The following is a 17,859-nucleotide window of genomic DNA, read 5'->3' as shown; positions in this document are numbered from 1 at the left end:
GGACTCTAGAACCACCTGTAATTCTCTGTATATGAGGAATCCAGGAGGAATGGGGGCTTTAGGGCATTGACGCCTTACTTTCTGCTCACCTCCTTGGTGGAGCAAGGATTTGGAATGCTTTCCCTCCCCACTTCTGATTGGGACTCCCTCATGTCCAGCTGGGTTGGAGTCCTATGCTTCAAGATGAACCCAGGGGTAAGGGAGTGTGTCTTGCCTCTCCACTATGCTCCATCCCTAGACCACCATGTCCTGGAAGCAGCCAGTGCTACCAGCCACAGGATCCTAATGATTGAAAGAGCACGCTCTGGAACAGATAGCCAAGTCACAACATCAGCCACATTTGGATGTTTGGGCAAATCTTTGCATCAGCCACAATGTCTCTGAGCCTGGTTTTGTAAAATGGTGCAATAATTCTTTTTTTTAAAAGATTTTATTTATTTATTCATGAGAGACACACACACACACAGAGAGAGAGAGAGAGAGAGAGAGAGAGGCAGAAACACAGGCAGAGGGAGAAGCAGGCTCCATGTAGGGAGCCCAACATGGGACTCGACACTGGGTCTCCAGGATCAGGCCCTGGACTGACGGCGGCACTAAACCACTGAGCCACCCGGGCTGCCCTGGGGTAATAATTCTTGATCATACAAGGTCATCTTTCTAAAGTGCCTGCCACAGCAGGGGGTACTTGGTACTTGGTGAGTGTGCAATAAGCAGTAAAAATTAGTAGTTGCCGTTGTGCTTCAATTATAAACAACCATAGGGATCCCTGGGTGGCGCAGCAGTTTGGCGCCTGCCTTTGGCCCAGGGCGCGATCCTGGAGACCCGGGATCGAATCCCACATCAGGTTCCCAGTACATGGAGCCTGCTTCTCCCTCTGCCTGTGTCTCTGCCTCTCTCTCTCTCCCTCTCTCTCTCTCTCTCTCTCTGTGACTATCATAAATAAATAAAAATTAAAAAAAAAACAACAACCATATGTTCCTGAATGGCAGGAACCTGTGTCTTATGTGTCCATGTCTTTATATAGAGTTGGACAAATAGCATGTTGTCTTATACTGAGTTTCCCCAGATATAGGCCCTGAGACAAAGATTTGAGTGCAAGTAACTTATTTGGGAGGTGCAAGGACATTTGTAAGGAAGAGGAGAATTCAGGGGATCCCTGGGTGGCGCAGCGGTTTGGCGCCTGCCTTTGGCCCAGGGCGCGATCCTGGAGACCCGGGATCGAATCCCACATCGGGCTCCCAGTGCATGGAGCCTGCTTCTCCCTCTGCCTGTGTCTCTGCCTCTCTCTCTTTCTCTATCTGTGACTATCATAAATAATAATAAATAAAAATTTAAAAAAAAGGAAGAGGAGAATTCAGATGGATGAGAAAAACAGCCAAAAACATGGGTGCTACAAAGCCAGCTGCCTCAGCGGACAACTAGAAGTTAATCCCACTTGGAAACAGTGCCCAATACATGCCTTAGGATTAGTTCATTGTGAGGGCAGGGGACTGAGGCACTCTTACTCCCACTCCTGTGAGTTGTGGGCTGTTCCAGGGACATGTTACTTCTCTGGCTCATTCAGGCAGCCACAGTCTGTGGGAAGGAAAAAAGGCCCTTAGGTGTGGCAGTGCAAGCATAGAGGACATAGAGAGTCCACCTGCAATGAAGGAACTGGTGGGGTCCTGATAGCACCTGCTATGCAGGCGCCAGTAATTGGATGTTGTCTAAAAAGAGCTAAGTGAGCCCATTCTTCCATCCTCAGGAAGGCCCCATGGATCCCACCCCATGTTCCAGCCTCCTTGTTCTGAGAGACAGTGGAGTGGGGAGGGGCGGTCATCGTAAGGCAGAAAGTTCATGGGTGGGGCTAAGCAGAGAAAATGATGACCAGAGGAAAAAAGAAGTCAGTTTCAGGAAAGCAGTTTTATTGCTGGGGGCTAGAAGCAGGGACAGCACGTGGGGAGAGGAGGCAGCTACCCAGGAGCTGGTGCTCTGGACTCCTGGCTGGGTCCAGTTTAGTAGGCACAGATGAAGGGGAGCTGCCTTTCACAACTATCTAGACGCCACTGGCCTCCTGTGAAGACAACAAGAAGGGGACTTAAGCCTCTGGTTCCCCTTGACTCAGCCACAGAAAGGCCTCCCCCAACCCCTACCCCACCCCAACCCACTCCTGCCTCCAGCGAGGAGTCTCAAGACTCAGCAGGCCCTTCCCATGGGGGTGCAGGCCCCTCACAGCACCCCTTCCATGAGGCCCTCCTAGGGCCCCCTCCCACCCAGCCTTCCCATCCCTCATCCCCACTCCCACCTCACCTTGGGTACAGAAGGACACACATCCGCCACCACAGAATGAAGGCTGGCCAGCAGCCCAGGTTGCATAGTTCCAGCAACTGCCATCAACCCAGGAGAATTGTCTGCAGGGACCCTAGAGGAAGCAGGAGCAGAAGAGGTGGTGGGGGCAGGAGAGGGGTGCTGGTGGCAAAGGGAAAGTAGATAGGCGGAGCTAAAACTATCCCACCAGGCATATGCCCTTGACTATTGGGCCATGATGGACACTGTCCTGGTCAACTGCCATGCTGATCCACAGGGATCTTCATCATCACATTCTATGCATGGCAGGGACACGCGCATCCTTCTGGCTTTAACAAGAATCAAGCAGGACCTCCAGCCCCAGCCTAGAGATGCAGAGCCAGGCTCATGGTCTCACCCAAGTCATGTAGGGTGTGAGTCAGAGGCTGAGCAGAACTTGGCCCCAAATCCTTGGCTCCTTCCAGGGCCTAGGCAGCCTCCTGGGTGTCTTGCCCGAGCTGTCTGTCTGTCCCCAGTTCTTTGGAGGATCGGAGGGGAAGCACAGACAGATCTGCAGCAAGGTGAGCACTGGCTGGGGTTAAGAGTGCTCCCCACTTAGAGCTAGAACACCTCTTACCCAGCCTGTGACCCTGCCTCCAATCCAGACTTGGCCCTGGTTGAGATATCGGACTGTGTTCTGAATCTGGCAATTTGAGCTGGCACTGTGGATGGAGGCGAGGTTGCCTCTGTAGCACCTCTGGCAAACACACTGCAGGGCAGGATAAAAGAGAAAGAATGGAATGCTCCCTCAAAGGAATTCATGTGACCTTAGTCTCCGGTCTCTAAACCTCCAAAATTCATCTTCTCCACCCCCATGCCCACCTCCATGGCCATTTCAAGGCTGGAGGTCAAAATGCCACTTCTGTTTCTACATGCCTCTCCCCTCTTACCTTGACACCTGTGTGGGCCCCAGCCCACCTCCCCAATACCCCCCCCCTGCTGCCAGGGCTCTTCAGTGAGGCAAATAGTGCTGCAGAGGCTGGAGACATCATCCCCACCCCCACCCCCAGCTTCAGCCTCAGACCACTCACCTGAGCTTCATTAAATGTCCTGAAATGCCCCACCAGGAGGAAACGTGGACAGTTTTTGCACCCAGGGCTGCCCTCCAGTCTCACTATGTCCTCTTCTTTAGGGCACTGAAAGTCCTCCTCCTCCTTATCCAGGGCTGAGTCACACTCTACAGCTCCCTCCTCCTCAGGGTCATCTTCCGTTCCAGAGTACCCCTCCTCTTCTTTCTCCAGCGGTGTCAGCTCCCCCGTAGGAGCCTCCTTTGGCTCATTTTCTGGCATCTCCCCATCCTGAGGCATGATCTCATCTCCCAAGAAGCTCTCAGAGTTAGATTTCACAGTCCCTAGCAGGGAGAAAGGCCTAAAGTGCCCTCTTCACATCTACCCCTGTTCCTCCCCAGCACCACGGACAGCGTCCGCCTGGCCCCAGGCGGCAGAGCATTCACTCCTGGAAAGAGAGGAACCTGGAACCCATCCAACAGGAGACACCTCCCCCCACCCAGAACACCCACAAGAGGTCACGGTGTTAAGAGCAAGGATTCAGGCAGCTGTGGGTTTGGGTACTGGGCCCATCACCTACGAGCTTTATATTTTCGTGTCTGATATGGGTACATGATACCATATACCTCATGGGGATGCTACGATGTTTAAAGGCGATAATGTATAGAAAATACTCAGCATGACACACTCAGTGAGCTCAAAGTAGAAGGAAGCTATGATTATATTCATCATTGGTATTACACAGAAAGGACAACAATGAGAATGTCATGATGGAATCGAGACCATAGACACAGATGTCCTGAAGAGTCCCTTCAGCTCCTGGCTCCAGAGCCTCTGCTTCTCTTCTCTAGGTGTGCAAAGATCTTGATGTAGGGGAAGGCCACAGAAGGAAGTGGCTCTAGTCTCTAGTCCCATCTACCCTAGGAAAGAGCAAAGCAGACAAAGACTGAAGGCCAAAGAGACTTACTCAGATGAAGAGTTGAAACTGCCCCAAATAGAAGAGCCAGAAGTAGGGGGACTTTCATCTTGGCTTTGTCCTGCAATGAAGAATACAGTGTGTCACACACATAGTCACACACCTTGGGAGTGGGGTAGAGAAAGAGAAGGCATGACAAGAAGCCCCTGAAGCCCCAGGATGCTGGGACCCTTTCTGAATGGACACATAGCCAAGGCTGGCTTTCCTATGGGCCTCACATGAAGAAGGGAGTACTACCTTTATATGTTTGTACTTAACAGGCCCTTCAGAGTCTGTGAAACGAGAGAACCGAGAATCAGTGTTGGTTGACCTTTCCAGGAGCACATAGTGCTTAGGGAGCATGTCCCTTGCTCAAAGCGCTGAAAGCCACACACACTGCCATGCCTTCCCCAGCCAGGGAGAGCTTTCACATGCCTCAGAAGGAGTATGAAAGGCAGGGATGGGAAGTCTCATCCCTGCTGACCCCTGGAAGCCACACACAGTCCCAGCTAGCCCTCCCTAACTTCTCAGCCTGGACCAGTTGCCTCCCCAGAGAGTGAACACTTACCCAAAGTCAGCTCCACTGCAACAGGGAAAGCACTTACCCGCTCAGAGGTCCTCCTGGGTCCTGAGAAATTCACAGAGCTCAGACTCTCCTTTGCTCCATATCATAGTTACATTTTATAGAAGAGTCTTGGAGGAAGTTCCCCAGAGACAGGAGGGTTTGCCCCAGCCTGAGGGATATGAGAGGGCTGATAAGAAGTGTTTCCTCACTTCCCTAGAGAGCCCACTCATTCACTTCCAGATTCTCTTCTGACACCCCTTTCAGGAGCCTGGGGGCCACTGTGGGACTGCTCTGAAGTGGGGGGTTCTTATCTGGGCTGTACTTCAGAATCTCCCAGGGAGCTTTTCCAAAATGCACAGCTCTCCTGCTTCACCCATGGGAATGTGAACTGCTGCAGACATTTGGGAAATAAATCTGTCAATCTCTATTAAGATTAAAGGTGCATATATCACTTGCTCAATTTCACTCTTTGGAGACTCTCCTTTGGAAATAAAAGCACCTATAAGTAAGAATATTTTTACAAGATTGTGTATCACTTTGCCATTTTTTTAAGATTTTATTTATTTATTCATGAGAGACACAGAGAGAGGCAGGCAGAGACACAGGCAGAGGGAGAAGCAGGCTCCATGCAGGGAGCCCGATGTGGGACTCAATCCCGGGGTCTCCAGGATCATGCCCTGGGCCGAAGGCAGATGTTCAACCGCTAAGCCACCCAGGTGTCCCACTTGCCATTTTTAGAAACAAAAATCTCCATGAAAACAAGGAGCTGACTCTCCTCCGGATAGATGGATGGTGAACAAAAGGGAAGGACACAGAGTGTTCTGGGCATGAGCAAAGGTGTGGCGATAGAATGACCTTGGCCTAAGCTGGGGACAGTGTCCTCTCTTGCACAACTAAATTTAACAGAATACACATTGGAAAGGGGTGAGGAAAACATGGAGGAGCACAACCTATCTTTTTTTTTAAGATTTATTTTATTTATTTTAGAGAGAATGTGTGTGTACGTAAGAGCAGAGGAACAGGCAGAGGGAGAGAAGCAGACTTCCCACTGAGCACAGAGCCCAACACGAGGCTTGATCCCAGGACCCCAAGATCACAACTAGAGCCCAAATCAAGTCATTTGACCGACTGGGCCACCCAGGTGCCCTGAGTACATCCCACCTTGAGCCAAAGAATGGAGATATCCTTCCCACCATGTCCACTGACTTAAGGGAATAGAATGCAGGAGTCAGGAAATAACTCAAAAACAGCCTATCAAGGAGCTTTGAGCTGCATTCTGCTCACCCCCAGCCCCAGGCCCTCCCTGCAGGGCCACTTCACATGTTGGACAAGGCTATTAGAGTGAGACGATGACAGGATCAAGCCGATTCTTGGAGGCCAGTTGCTGCTCAGGTACCTCAACTGCGAGGGAAGTCTCTCCTTTGGGTCACACAATCCGGGGCCTGAAATTCACAGCTTAGTGACCCTAGAAATTCCATTTAATCAACATCCAGTGAGGGGTTAGAGCAGTGGATGAGGTTGTGGGTGCTGGAGTCAGTCCAAGTACGAATCTAGGGTCTGCCGTTCCATAGCTGTGTGACCCTGGACACATTCCTTAACTTCTCTGTATACCTCATGATCATTGTTTATAAAGTGGGAGTAACTATATCTACCTTACAGGGTAGTCAGAAGGAACAAATGAGATAGTGTGTATGTGTCGCAGACATGCTGCAAGCTACCCAGCCCCCTCACTGCCTCCTGGTTTCTAGAATTCCACTTCCTGTGAATCTTGGGGGAGGGGGCAAGCCTCTCATTCTTGAAAAGAAAGTGCCAGATAGATTCCCAGAGTACTTTGCAGCTCAGGCATATGACTAGGCTCTATCAAATGGGACCACCCAGCCACGACTTCGAATCTGGAGCTCATGACCAAGAAGGCCTCTCCCTGGTGGTGCAATGGTGAGACCCAGTTCCTGGGGTGGCAGCACTGGAAGAGGGATCCAGGGTCCAGGCACTACACTGCCAGCCACAGAGCCTGAATCACAGCAGCAGTAGCAGCAGCAGCAGCAGCAGCAGCAGCCGGGGCCTCTCCACACCCATCTTGTGGCCTGGTTTTGGCTCTGGTTCTCTAGCCTTTCCTTTAATCGTATGAGCTAACTCATTCCCTTTTAATAAACTCATTTTTCTGCTCAGATCAGCCAGGGAGAGGTATGTCTGCCTGCCATGAAGCATTTAGCACAGGAACTGACATTTAGTCACTGCTCAATAAATGACAGCTACTCGCGTTACTAGGTCTAGAAGTGATGGAGGTCTTTGGGACTGACCCACATTAATCAAACTCTCAAGAGACCAATGTCTGTATTTGGTGCCAATGACATAATTTAGTTGACCTGAACCCACATGAGGCCCACTTAGGGCCTTCTGACTGGTGCATTCTCCCCCTGCCTCCCAAGCTACAAATGTTGCTAAATTTGTGTCAATTTGTCATACAGCATAGAAGAGTAATAAGAGGATGTTGTGGAGCATCAAGACCCATTCCTTCCCAAGATGAAATTTACAGTTAGTGCCATTGGTGGTCGGGGGTTGGCACAAGGGGGGTGTCCTAAAGGAATGGGCTTGAGGACCTCCTGGAAAAGAATCCAGGGTCAGCAGGTCAGGAAATATGGACACAGAAAGAGAGGTTCAGTCCAGGCCGGAGGTCCCCCCCACTTCTCCCCTTAGACCATAACAGGCTGGGAAGTCCCTTCTAGTTAGTCTGAAGCTCTACCCCCACAGGAGTGATGACCTCCAGGAGCTAGACCTCTTGGGCTAACCAACTGCCTGATAACTGGGCTTGGCCAACATCCCTGTGGGGCAGATAAGAGATAGAGAAAGGTCTATAACATCATCCCAGGGCTGAGCACCCGGGAGATAGGGACCCAGGCCGTTGCTCTGTGAAATCAGCCTCAACAGCAGCTGCTCTGACACTTCCCTGTTTGGATGTCCCAGTGATTGACATGGACCAAGAATGCTAGAGCCGAAAGGGCCCTTGGCAATGACCCAGTCCAGTGTCCACGTCTCAGCCACGGGGAGTGCCCCAGGTTGGGCTCAGATGTCCCCATTCCCAGATTCATTGCTCTTCCTGCTCCCTCAAGAGACTCCCCTCCATCCCCTCCAGGCACCTCCCCTTCTAGACACTTGCTGCAGGGTAGGCTGCATGGCTCCTCCACTCCACTCGCCACCCTTCAGGATCTCACTAGTCCACCTACATCCCTCCATGTCTGCTGCCACCACCCTAGCCCATGCCACCATGTTGGATGACATACACGAGAGCCCGGCATTCCCATGTTCCCCGTTCAGTGTCCTCCTTCTGCACTAACAATGAATCCAAACTCATTCCCACTGCCTGCAAGTGGTGGTCTGGCTCTTGTCTACCTGCCCGACCTCACTGGTGTGAGAGACCCTTGTCATGCTGGTTTCTGCTCCATCGGCCAAGTTTGAGGCCTCACACTGGCTCCTTCTGTCTATTAGGTCTCAGCTCAAGGGCCACCTCCCCAGAGAAGCCTCCTCGAGAATGCTTTCTAAAGAAACACTCTCCTCCATCCTACTTTCACCTCAAGTTATTTCGTTCCACATTGTTTCATTATTGCCATCTAAGCATTTACCAAAATCACACGATCTTGCTTCTCTCTTGGTTTCTTGTCTATAGTCTGTCTCCTCCAGTAGGAAGTAAGTTCCACAAGAACAGGGACTTTGTCTTTCTCATTTACTGCCTAGAACTCTACTCAGATCATGGAAGGAGTTTTCCAATTACACATCGCATTAATCCATCAACTTGAACTTTACACATGGAGAAAGTCCAGTTGGGTTCTGCTCCTTGTATACCTAACATTCTGACCTCTACCTGCCATGGGCACAACCCTGAGCCAGGCTCTGTGTTCTGTGACATTCGTGTATGTATTCATTCGTTCACTCACACTCATTTTATTCACCAAATACTCAGAGATCATCTCTGACTTAATGTAGCTAAGACAGCAAGACAAACAGAATGAGCCTATTAGTCAATAAAACAAGACACTTAGAAGCACAGAACTTACACAAACTGGGAGTTACACATGTTTAGTGCTACCGGAGGGTGGGCAGAGAGGGCATCCTGGAAGAGGTTCTTATCCCACTTGGCCTCTATGGTACATGGCACCGCTCCACTTCCTCCTTCTCAAAAACTGTCTTAGCAACTTTCCTTCCCAGTTTCTGCTGGTGGGCTCCTCTCCCTCTCCCAGAAAGTTAAATATTGGCAATGTTTGCCTTCTTTTCTAACTCTACACTTTCCATGGGCTATCTCATCTATGTCCCTGTCTCAAGCTATCAAATATGCACTGAGCACTCCAGCTCCAGTCCTGCTCCTCACCAGGTCTGGCCACTGCCACAGATTCACATATATGGCCACCCAACGAGTTCCTGACCTGAATGTCTCATAAGAATCACAAATTCAACACATGCCAGAATGAATTCACCCCTACACACACACACACACACACACACACACACACACAACCCTGCCCCTCCCCCGTGGTCACTTTCTCGGGAGAAACCACCCCCTTGCATCCAGATCCCCACGCTAGAACCCTGGGGCCATCTCTTTCTTCAGCGTCTCATCAAACCCCAGCACCACCCGTCTGCCCCATCTGCCACTCTCCCAATCACCTACTAACCATTTTTCACCTGGATCGTTTCAATGGCTCCAAATTACTTTCCCCGCCCCCAGCCTTACCACCTCTCCCTGCCCCTGATACACTGTCCGGAGGCTCCCTGGTGTTTCCCTGTCACATGTGATCTCTCTGGCGTCAGACTTTTGCATCCAAGAATGCCCGTTCCTCCCTAACCACTGTACCACCCCTACTTGTTGTCTACCTTTAGACCAAGAATTGCCTCCCCTATGAAGCCTGCCCTGATTCTCCCAGGAAGAGGTAGAAGGGAGTCTAATGGGGCTCAATCTCTTTCTATCCCAGCCCCATCCCATCTCACTGCAGCTCTCATCTTGCTTTGTTTCCTCAGCAGACCAAGGCACGCTCACCTGCATATCTCTGGTACCTGTGCAGTTATATGGACACACGCTGGGGGCTCAATTCGTATTTGCCAGTGAGGTGAATGAGTGAAGGAAAGCAATTCTTGTTGAAGATCTCCACAGACTGAGCAGGGCACAGACTCCCTGAAACGAGACCCTAGGCAGGAATTCTAATAACCATTACAACGGCACCAGCTAAGGCAGGAGGCACTTCCCATGGGCTACAGGTGCTATGCGCTCGCTGTCATTGTTTTTTAATAAATTAATTTTTATTGGTGTTCAATTTACCACCATACAGAATAACACCCAGTGCTCATCCCGTCAAGTGTCCCCCTCAGTGCCCGTCACCCATTCACCCCCACCCCCCGCCCTCCTCCCCCTCCACCACCCCTAGTTCATTTCCCAGAGTTAGAAGTCTTTATGTTCTGTCTCCCTTTCTGATATTTCCCACACATTTCTTCTCCCTTCCCTTATATTCCCTTTCACTACTATTCATATTCCCCAAATGAATGAGAACATACACTGTTTGTCCTTCTCCGATTGACTTACTTCACTCAGCATAATATCCTCCAGTTCCATCCACGTTGAAGCAAATGGTCATTTAATCTCATCTACAATCCTGTGAGGCAGACACCACCGTCATCCGTAAATCACAGACAAAAAGACTGAGGCTCAGAATGGGTACTTGTCAGGTAAGCATCAAAACCAGGATTTGAGGGACGCCTGGGTGGCTCAGCGATTTGGTGCCGCCTTCGGCCCAGGGCCTGATCCTGGAGACCCAGGATCCAGTCCCACATGGGGCTCCCTGCATGGAGCCTGCTTCTCCCTCTGCCTGTGTCTCTGCCTCTCTCTCTGTGTGTCTCTCATGAATAAATAAATAAAATCTTAAAAAAAAAAAAGAAAAAAACAGGATTTGAGCAGAGAGCCTGCACTCCTCCCATCCATACTCAGCCTCCGTGGCAGTGAGCAACTACCTCAAAGCACGCCCGCTCATTCCCCAGTGTGCACGGTGCTCAAGGCAGCACTGTAAGGTTGTGCGTGGGGCAGGTGAGGAGACGGGAAGGATGGGGGTGTGCTCCCTGGACAAGCAGACTCCTCATCTCCCCCGTCTCCATTTGCTCATCCGTGAGCTAAGTTAGGGATGACAACCTTACGGGGTCTGGAGAAGCCTAACCAGGAAGGTGGTCATGCAAGAGTCCAGGAGGTGCCTGGCACCTGCTAGGTCCTCAATGAACAGCAACCCTAAACAGTATTCTCATTTTAGGGACCGAGAAAGACAGTCTTGGAAAGGTGAAAGGATGGCCTTTCACGTGGTAGCAAATGATGGCAGCTTGAAAAGGAAGTCTAAGTCTCCCGCCATCCTCAAGGAGAGCTTTCTGAGCATCTTTCGTGTGCTCCTCACTGTGTGGGACAGACACACAGCCCACCAAGAGGACCCAAGCCAAGAGCACCTGGAACCCCAAACAGCAGCTTCGCTCTCTCCAGCTGGGGGCTCAGACCTAAGATAGAGATAGTGATTGTGATTGAAGTTCATTGGGTGGGAAGGGCCTGGGGGTGGAAGACGGGGTGCCTTCCCAGACACAAAGAGGGAGGCGGGTCTGTCCAGAGTGCTCACCCGGCAGGAGGCCACGAATGGGAGAGGCCGGCTGCCCGCAGCTTTCAGGTTTACTGGTCTTGCACCAGGCTGGCCACACACCCAGTATCTCAGCAGCAGCTCCTGCCATCAACTCCTGGAGACAAACGAGGCAACAGCAGGGGAAGGGAGCAGCGGGCCTCAGGCTTTCCTCCAAGATAGGCCATCCTCTCCCGGCCAGCAGAAAGGGGACCACATTCTGACTCCACCTGTCTGCCTCTCCTTCCCTCCCCCCAATACAATAGCCTCAGAAATCACCCCACACCTCTCCGAGGCCTCCTGGTTCAAGTTATCCTAGAGCTTCTGCAAGCAAGTCTCCATGAGTGGGGACAGAGTCTGAGTCTGGGAGGTAGAGGCAGCTCCTTCCGTCCTTCCTTCTTGCTCTCCCTCCCGGTCTATGCGTGCATATGTGCACGTGTGTCTTTCTCTGTCCCTGTCGGTGTGTCTCTCCCCTGTCTGCGTGTCTCTCTCACTCTTTCATATATATCTGGTATTTCTTGAGTTCCCATCCTACAGCAGGGTAGGGTGCAAAGCCCCGGGGTTACAGTGGACATTACAAGGTACACTTTCTGCCCGCACGGAGTTCCCAGTTAATTCTCTTTTTAGTCCACGTGTTGCATTGCAGCCGTGGGGAGCTCTGGGTGGGCCAGGCGCCTGGTACCGTGCAGCCCTGTCGAGGTCACCGGCTAGAGAGGAAGGCAGGTGGAGCTGAGCCAGCAGAGCAGTAAACTGTGGAGCTAACTGTGGTTGGGTGGCACTCGCTCCAAGCAAGGAGAATTAAATCTTTTGTTTTGTTTTTTAATATTTGATTTATTTATTCAACAGAGAGAGAGAGAGAGCATAAGCAGGGGGAGCAGCAGAGGGAGAAAGAGACTCGGTGCTGAACAGAGAGCCCAATGTGGGGCTCGATACCAGGATTCTGGGATCCTGACCTAAGCCGAGGGCAGATGCTTAACTGATGGAGCCCCCAGACACCCCACCATTTCAGTTTTAAAATAGTGCATGTCGCGGGGGGCACCTGGGGGCTCCATCGGTTAAGCATCCCAGGCTTGATTTCGGCTCAGGTCATGATCTCAGGGCCATGGAATGGAGCCCTGCATCAGGCTCTGCCCTGGGGGTGGAGCCTGCTTCAGACTCTGTCTCTCCCTCTCCCTCTGCCCCCCCCTCCCCTGCTCTCTCCCTCTCTAAAAAATAAGTAAATAACTAAATAAACAGTACCCTCAGCTTTTAGCATGACTTGGCACTTACAATAAGAATTAACAGCAGCTGTTTATGAAGACCTACTGTGTGCCGGGGCCAAGGACTTCTCTCATGGAACCTCGTGGGTCCTCACCACTCCCTGGGGTGGGCACTAGAGCCCTGCTGCAGTGAGGAAACAGGCACGAGAGGCTGGGCCCGGCTCAGGCACCCTGCCTGGCACTGCGGGAAGGGTGCACGCTGTCTGTCCACACTCTCCCCTGGCCCCCACCGTCTCTGGCCCCGAGTCCCCGGGCTCAGGAAGAAATACACAGCTCTGCCCCTGGCAGCTAGGATTTTTGCCCTCACTGCTTGGAGAAATAACGTCTATTGCAAACATTGAACATAAAGATTAATATTTTTCATTGACTTTGGCTTAAGATTTTGGATAATGGGATAGTCTTTTTTTTTCTTTTCTACACAATACAAGGAAATCTGTATTGTTTTGTGAAGCAGACACCAGCCTGGGCAAAGGCTCGCAGGGTGTTTCCTGTCCTGAACCACGGCTGGTGACAGGCTGACCCCAGCAGGAATGAACCCCGGATCCTCCTTGCTCTGCCCTCCCCATCCCCCCCTCCCCGTCCCCCACCGGCGCTCACGGGCGTTACCAGCGGCACCTGCAGCCAGCCAGGCAGCCCTGCTGCATGCTAGACGGTTTGCATTCATGAACCCATATATATATTCCTTACAACTCGGTGATATAGTCCCATTGTTACCTCATTTTACAGATGAAGAAATTGAGGCATCATGAATCTAAGTCCCAGAGCTCGTGTGAGGAGGGGCTGGAAGCTGGTCGTGGACAGTCCAAACAGCAGAGGCCAAGCCTATGCCTTCTATTATCCCCCATGTTCCCTCCAGGCCTCCCACAGGCGCCCCGATGCTTCCCGTCTCCACTGCAGGTGAGGAACTGAGGGTCTGCAGGGTTTAGGATCTTCAAGGTCTCACGGCTAGCCAGTGCCTGGGAGGCCCAGAGCCTTTCCCATGTGCCCACCACACAAGTCCACCTGGGTCCTGGGAGGGAACACTGGGCCCAGGAAACAGAATGATGAGGGACCCATGAGCATATGCTTGGGGTTAGAAAAAAAAAATCAAAGCTATGGAGAGCAGCCAGCATGACCAAAAGCTGTGGTCCTGGGTTTAGCCAGGCGGCAGCTGGCCCTGCGGTGACTCATGGTGGCCAGTAGGACGTAGCCTATGGCGGGTGCGTGAGCCATCAGGCGCATCCCACCTCCGGACTCCTTGTCGTCGTCAAACAAGGACTGTGTGCCTTGAAACCCAGATGGAAGTTTCATCTCAGAGACGTTAGAGGAAAGACACTGTCTCCTGGAGTCTCGCCCAATGCGTTTGGGAAGCATCCTCCCCCTGGGGGCTGGCAGGAAGAGGGGTCATGGCTCCGAGCTTCACATCCAGAGAAGCTGGCAGCCAACGCCTTTAGCTAAAGAACAGTTGGCACCAGGTTGATGGACAACGAGTAACAGAGGTGGTGTCACTCTTTAGAAACTCCCAAGGTGACATCTGGCCCTGCGCTCTACTATTACTTCCAACCTCTGTCTGCTGACCTGGGCTGCTGTCGTGGTTCACTGCCATTGAGACGCCGGCTCAGGCAGCAGAGGGGGACAGAGTGAGGCACAACCGTCCAGGACCGGGTGGGCGGGCGATAACTAAGATGCGACACAGCCACAAAAGGGGCACGCACGTACACAGTCACGTGCTGGGGACGCTAGCCGTGCCATTCTTGAGTCGTGCAGTTCACAATACCTTTCTCAGGCGCTTTATATTCCGATCTATCTTTTTTTTTTTTTAAAGATTTTATTTATCAGTGAGAGACACACACAGAGAGGGGGTGGGGGGCAGAGACACAGGTACGGGGAGAAGCAGGCTCCTTGGAGGGAGCCTGATGCGGGACTCGGTCCTGGGACTCCAGGATCACGCCCTGGGCCAAAGGCAGGCACTAAACCGCTGAGCCACCCGGGGATCCCCTGTCCTGATCTGTCTTACACCCGCTGGACGTTTCCTACGTAAGAAGGGATGTAAAGAAAAGGCAACATCTAAAGTGAACGTGTCCTTAGGGGTCAGATCTGGATTTAAATACCCGCTCCACGATGTGCTCGTTTGAATGACCTTGGACACGACTGGCCACTCGGTGGAGCCTGACGTTCCTCGTTTGTCAAACGGGGCCAGTGAAAGGAGAAGGTTCCTAACCCACGCCGTCGGCTGTTCTGTACACGGCAGGTGCTCTCCTAACGGAGGTGCCCCCTGCCCCAGGCTCGGTGCCACAGCCCGAGGTGAGGGCACGTGTGCCTCAGCCCCTCCCCCCTGAAGCCGGGCAGCCCCAAGAGCCTGTGGCTGAGTGAAATCAAAACTTGTGAAACCCCTGGGTTGCTCACTTCTTCCTTTGAAAGAGCGGTTGGTCCCATTTGAGGAAGAAGTTGTGGGAAGGGGGCACCAGCGACAGAACTATGAGGCTGTGCCCTTAGGCCGCTTCTCCCACTTACTCATTTTCCCCAGAAATCGTCTCTGACTCTCTCTGGATAGAAATGTTCTCTGCATGTCCTGGGAATCCAGACACCTTTTTTTTTTTTTTTAATAACAGCTTGAGATAAAACGCACATACCGCATAAATCACCTATTTAAAGTGTACAACTCAACTGTTTTCAGTATATTCAGAGCTGTACAACCATCACCACTATCAATTTTAGAAAACTGTCACCTCCCTTAGAAGAACCCCCTCAGTCACCGGCAGTCACTACTCTTCGCCCAGCCCTAGGCACTCACCAATCCACTTTCTGCCTCTATAGAATCGCCTATTGGGACATTTCACATACGAATGGGGGTCATGCTCTGCGGGTCTCCTGAGACCGGTTTTGTTTTCATGGTTGAAGTGTGTATCTGTTTCATTCCTCTTTAATGATGAGCAATATTCCATCATATGCATATACCACATTTTATTTTTCCATTCACTGGTGATGGACACCAGGCATCCTTCCTGAATTTAATATAGTCCTGTAACAATAGCAGCGATCGTTGAGTGCCTCCCACATGCTAGGCACTTGACCTAATTTCTAACCCTTACGACAGCGCAGGGAGGCAGAGTTGTTTCTCCCATCACACTGATAAACACACCAAGATGTAGAGGTGAAGTGGCTCATCCAAAGTCCCACTGGTGACAGAGCAGGAATCAAAAATGGGTTGGCCTAGCCCCCCACCCACCCATCCACGATCTTCCCACCACACCACAGCTTCTCCCTAAACCCATGTGCTCTGCTCTCTCCTTCCAGTTGGCTCTGAGGCCAGGAAAAGAAAGAATCCTCTCCTTCAGTGACAGTTCACTGAACAAGCCATAGCTGGCTTGGGCCACGCATTAGTCAACGAGCTGGGTGGCCACCGTGTGGGGCTCGTTGCCCAGGTGATGAGAGGTCATCATGCAAGGAGACAAGTGCTGGTCACCAGGAAGGGTACAATCCAGTGCTGGGAACACAGGGCTGCCGGAGAGCCCAAGGAAAGATTTTTATTTTTTTAATTTTTTATAAGATTTCATTTATTTATTCATGAGAGAGAGAGAGAGAGAGAGAGAGAGAGAGAGAGAGAGAGAGGCAGAGGGAGAAGCAGGCTCCATGCAAGGAGCCCAATGTGGGACTCTATCCTGGGTCCCCAGAATCATGCCCTGGCCCAAAGGCAGGCGCTCAACTACTGAGTCACCCAGGTGTCCCAAGACAAGATTTTCAAAAGAGATGATATTTTGAGCAGGACTCCAGGGGACCAGGCAGATGGCCCTGGCAGAGATGAGGCAAGCCTATGCAGAGGAACTGGTGTGCTCACAGACCCAGAGACCAGGCACCTGGGTCACGGAGATGAGTTCTGTCCTCCTAAACAAGGCAGGGGAAGAACAGGGGGACACAGTAGAATCACACGGCAAGAGCCTACACACCAGGCTGGAGTCTGAGTTGTGTCCTGTGGGCAGCAGAAGCCATGGAAAGTTCTGAGCAAGATAACAAGGTAAAAGCCATCCAGTAGCACTGTGGTGTCTGTCTTCAGACCCAGGTTCCCAGGCCCCTGGAAATTATCCTTCTGCTGTTTACAGCAGAGCTGGCTTTAGACTCTTGTGCATCTTTGTATCCCCAGCACCTAGGACACAGCCTGATGTACCGCAGCCGTTCAAGAAACATTTGTTGAATGAGTGAATGAATGAATGAATGAACCAAGCAATCCATCTGCCGGCCAGCCCTCCCCCTCCCTGGCCTCTCCTGGCTCAGTGGAACAATACAGCTAGTGTGTTCCAAACTCTCCCGTCTCACCCACCTACCCTGTCACTCTCCCAGCCCATCACCTTCTCCACCCTTGCTACCCCTCTCCTTTCTGGTCATGAGTAAATAACGGAACAAATGCTCATGCATTCCCACCAGGTGCTAGGCAGCAGCAATTACTTTATTTTTTTATTTTTAGCAGCAATTACTTTAAATTCTCACAACCACTCTCAGGGATAGAAATGATGAACTGCACTTTGCAGGTGAGGAAATTGTGATTCATGGGGGTTACGGGACCTGCCCAGCTGCTGAGAGGCAGACCTGAGACAAACAGGGGCCTTCTGATTCTGTGCAGGGCTCTGATGGGGGTTGCAGTGGGGGGGTGCAGGGAGGAAGAGGTGGCACAGGAATGGAAGGAGGAGGGTGGTCTCGAGCCCCTGGCCTGGGACCAGGTGAGCAGATACAGGTCTGAGGGCTCCTGCTCCTTCTCTGGGTCCAGCAGCCACACCCAGGGTGCTGCAGCCAGATTTCTCCGCTCCGCTCCCATATCCACTCCCAGGCTGGAGCACCCTCAGGGATGTACAAGCATGCATACACACACACACACTCAGATGCATGTACAGGCACACACATACCTACGTGCACAGACACACTCAGGCGTGTGCACGTACACACTCAGGCACATGCACGCGCGCACACTCAAAGCATGCACACACACGTTCAGGTGCGTGTGCATGCACACACACACTTAGGCGCGAGCACAGGCACACACGACTTGCGCGCGCGCACACACACTCAGGCGTGTGCGCGCACACACTCAGGCACGCACACAGGCACACGCATACACACAGCCCAAAGCCTAGAGAGCCACACC

At 51.8% G+C, this 17,859-nt stretch overlaps 1 protein-coding gene across 2 annotated transcripts; it reads right to left on the bottom strand.

Moving 5' to 3' along the window:
- Window positions 1–1,896: 1,896 nt before the first annotated feature.
- PRG2 (proteoglycan 2, pro eosinophil major basic protein) lies at window positions 1,897–10,069 on the bottom strand. Of its 2 annotated transcripts, none has more exons than XM_055301068.1 (6): window positions 9,882–10,069; window positions 4,300–5,021; window positions 3,357–3,676; window positions 2,903–3,034; window positions 2,290–2,401; window positions 1,897–2,053 (listed from the first exon to the last, which is right to left on the bottom strand). In XM_055301068.1, the coding sequence occupies exons 2-6, from the start codon at window positions 4,355–4,357 to the stop codon at window positions 1,995–1,997; spliced, it is 681 nt and encodes a 226-aa protein (XP_055157043.1). In that variant the 5' UTR covers window positions 4,358–5,021; window positions 9,882–10,069; the 3' UTR covers window positions 1,897–1,994. The 2 variants fall into 2 exon arrangements, with proteins under 2 accessions (XP_055157043.1, XP_055157044.1); XM_055301069.1 differs by lacking the exon at window positions 9,882–10,069 and having other exon boundaries at window positions 4,300–4,369; window positions 4,893–5,518.
- Window positions 10,070–17,859: the final 7,790 nt, after the last annotated feature.

The sequence above is a fragment of the Nyctereutes procyonoides genome, unplaced genomic scaffold (assembly GCF_905146905.1).
Source record: "Nyctereutes procyonoides isolate TBG_1078 unplaced genomic scaffold, NYPRO_anot_genome, whole genome shotgun sequence".
Lineage (NCBI taxonomy): Eukaryota > Metazoa > Chordata > Mammalia > Carnivora > Canidae > Nyctereutes > Nyctereutes procyonoides.
This window is presented reverse-complemented; position numbering and strand designations above follow the sequence as displayed.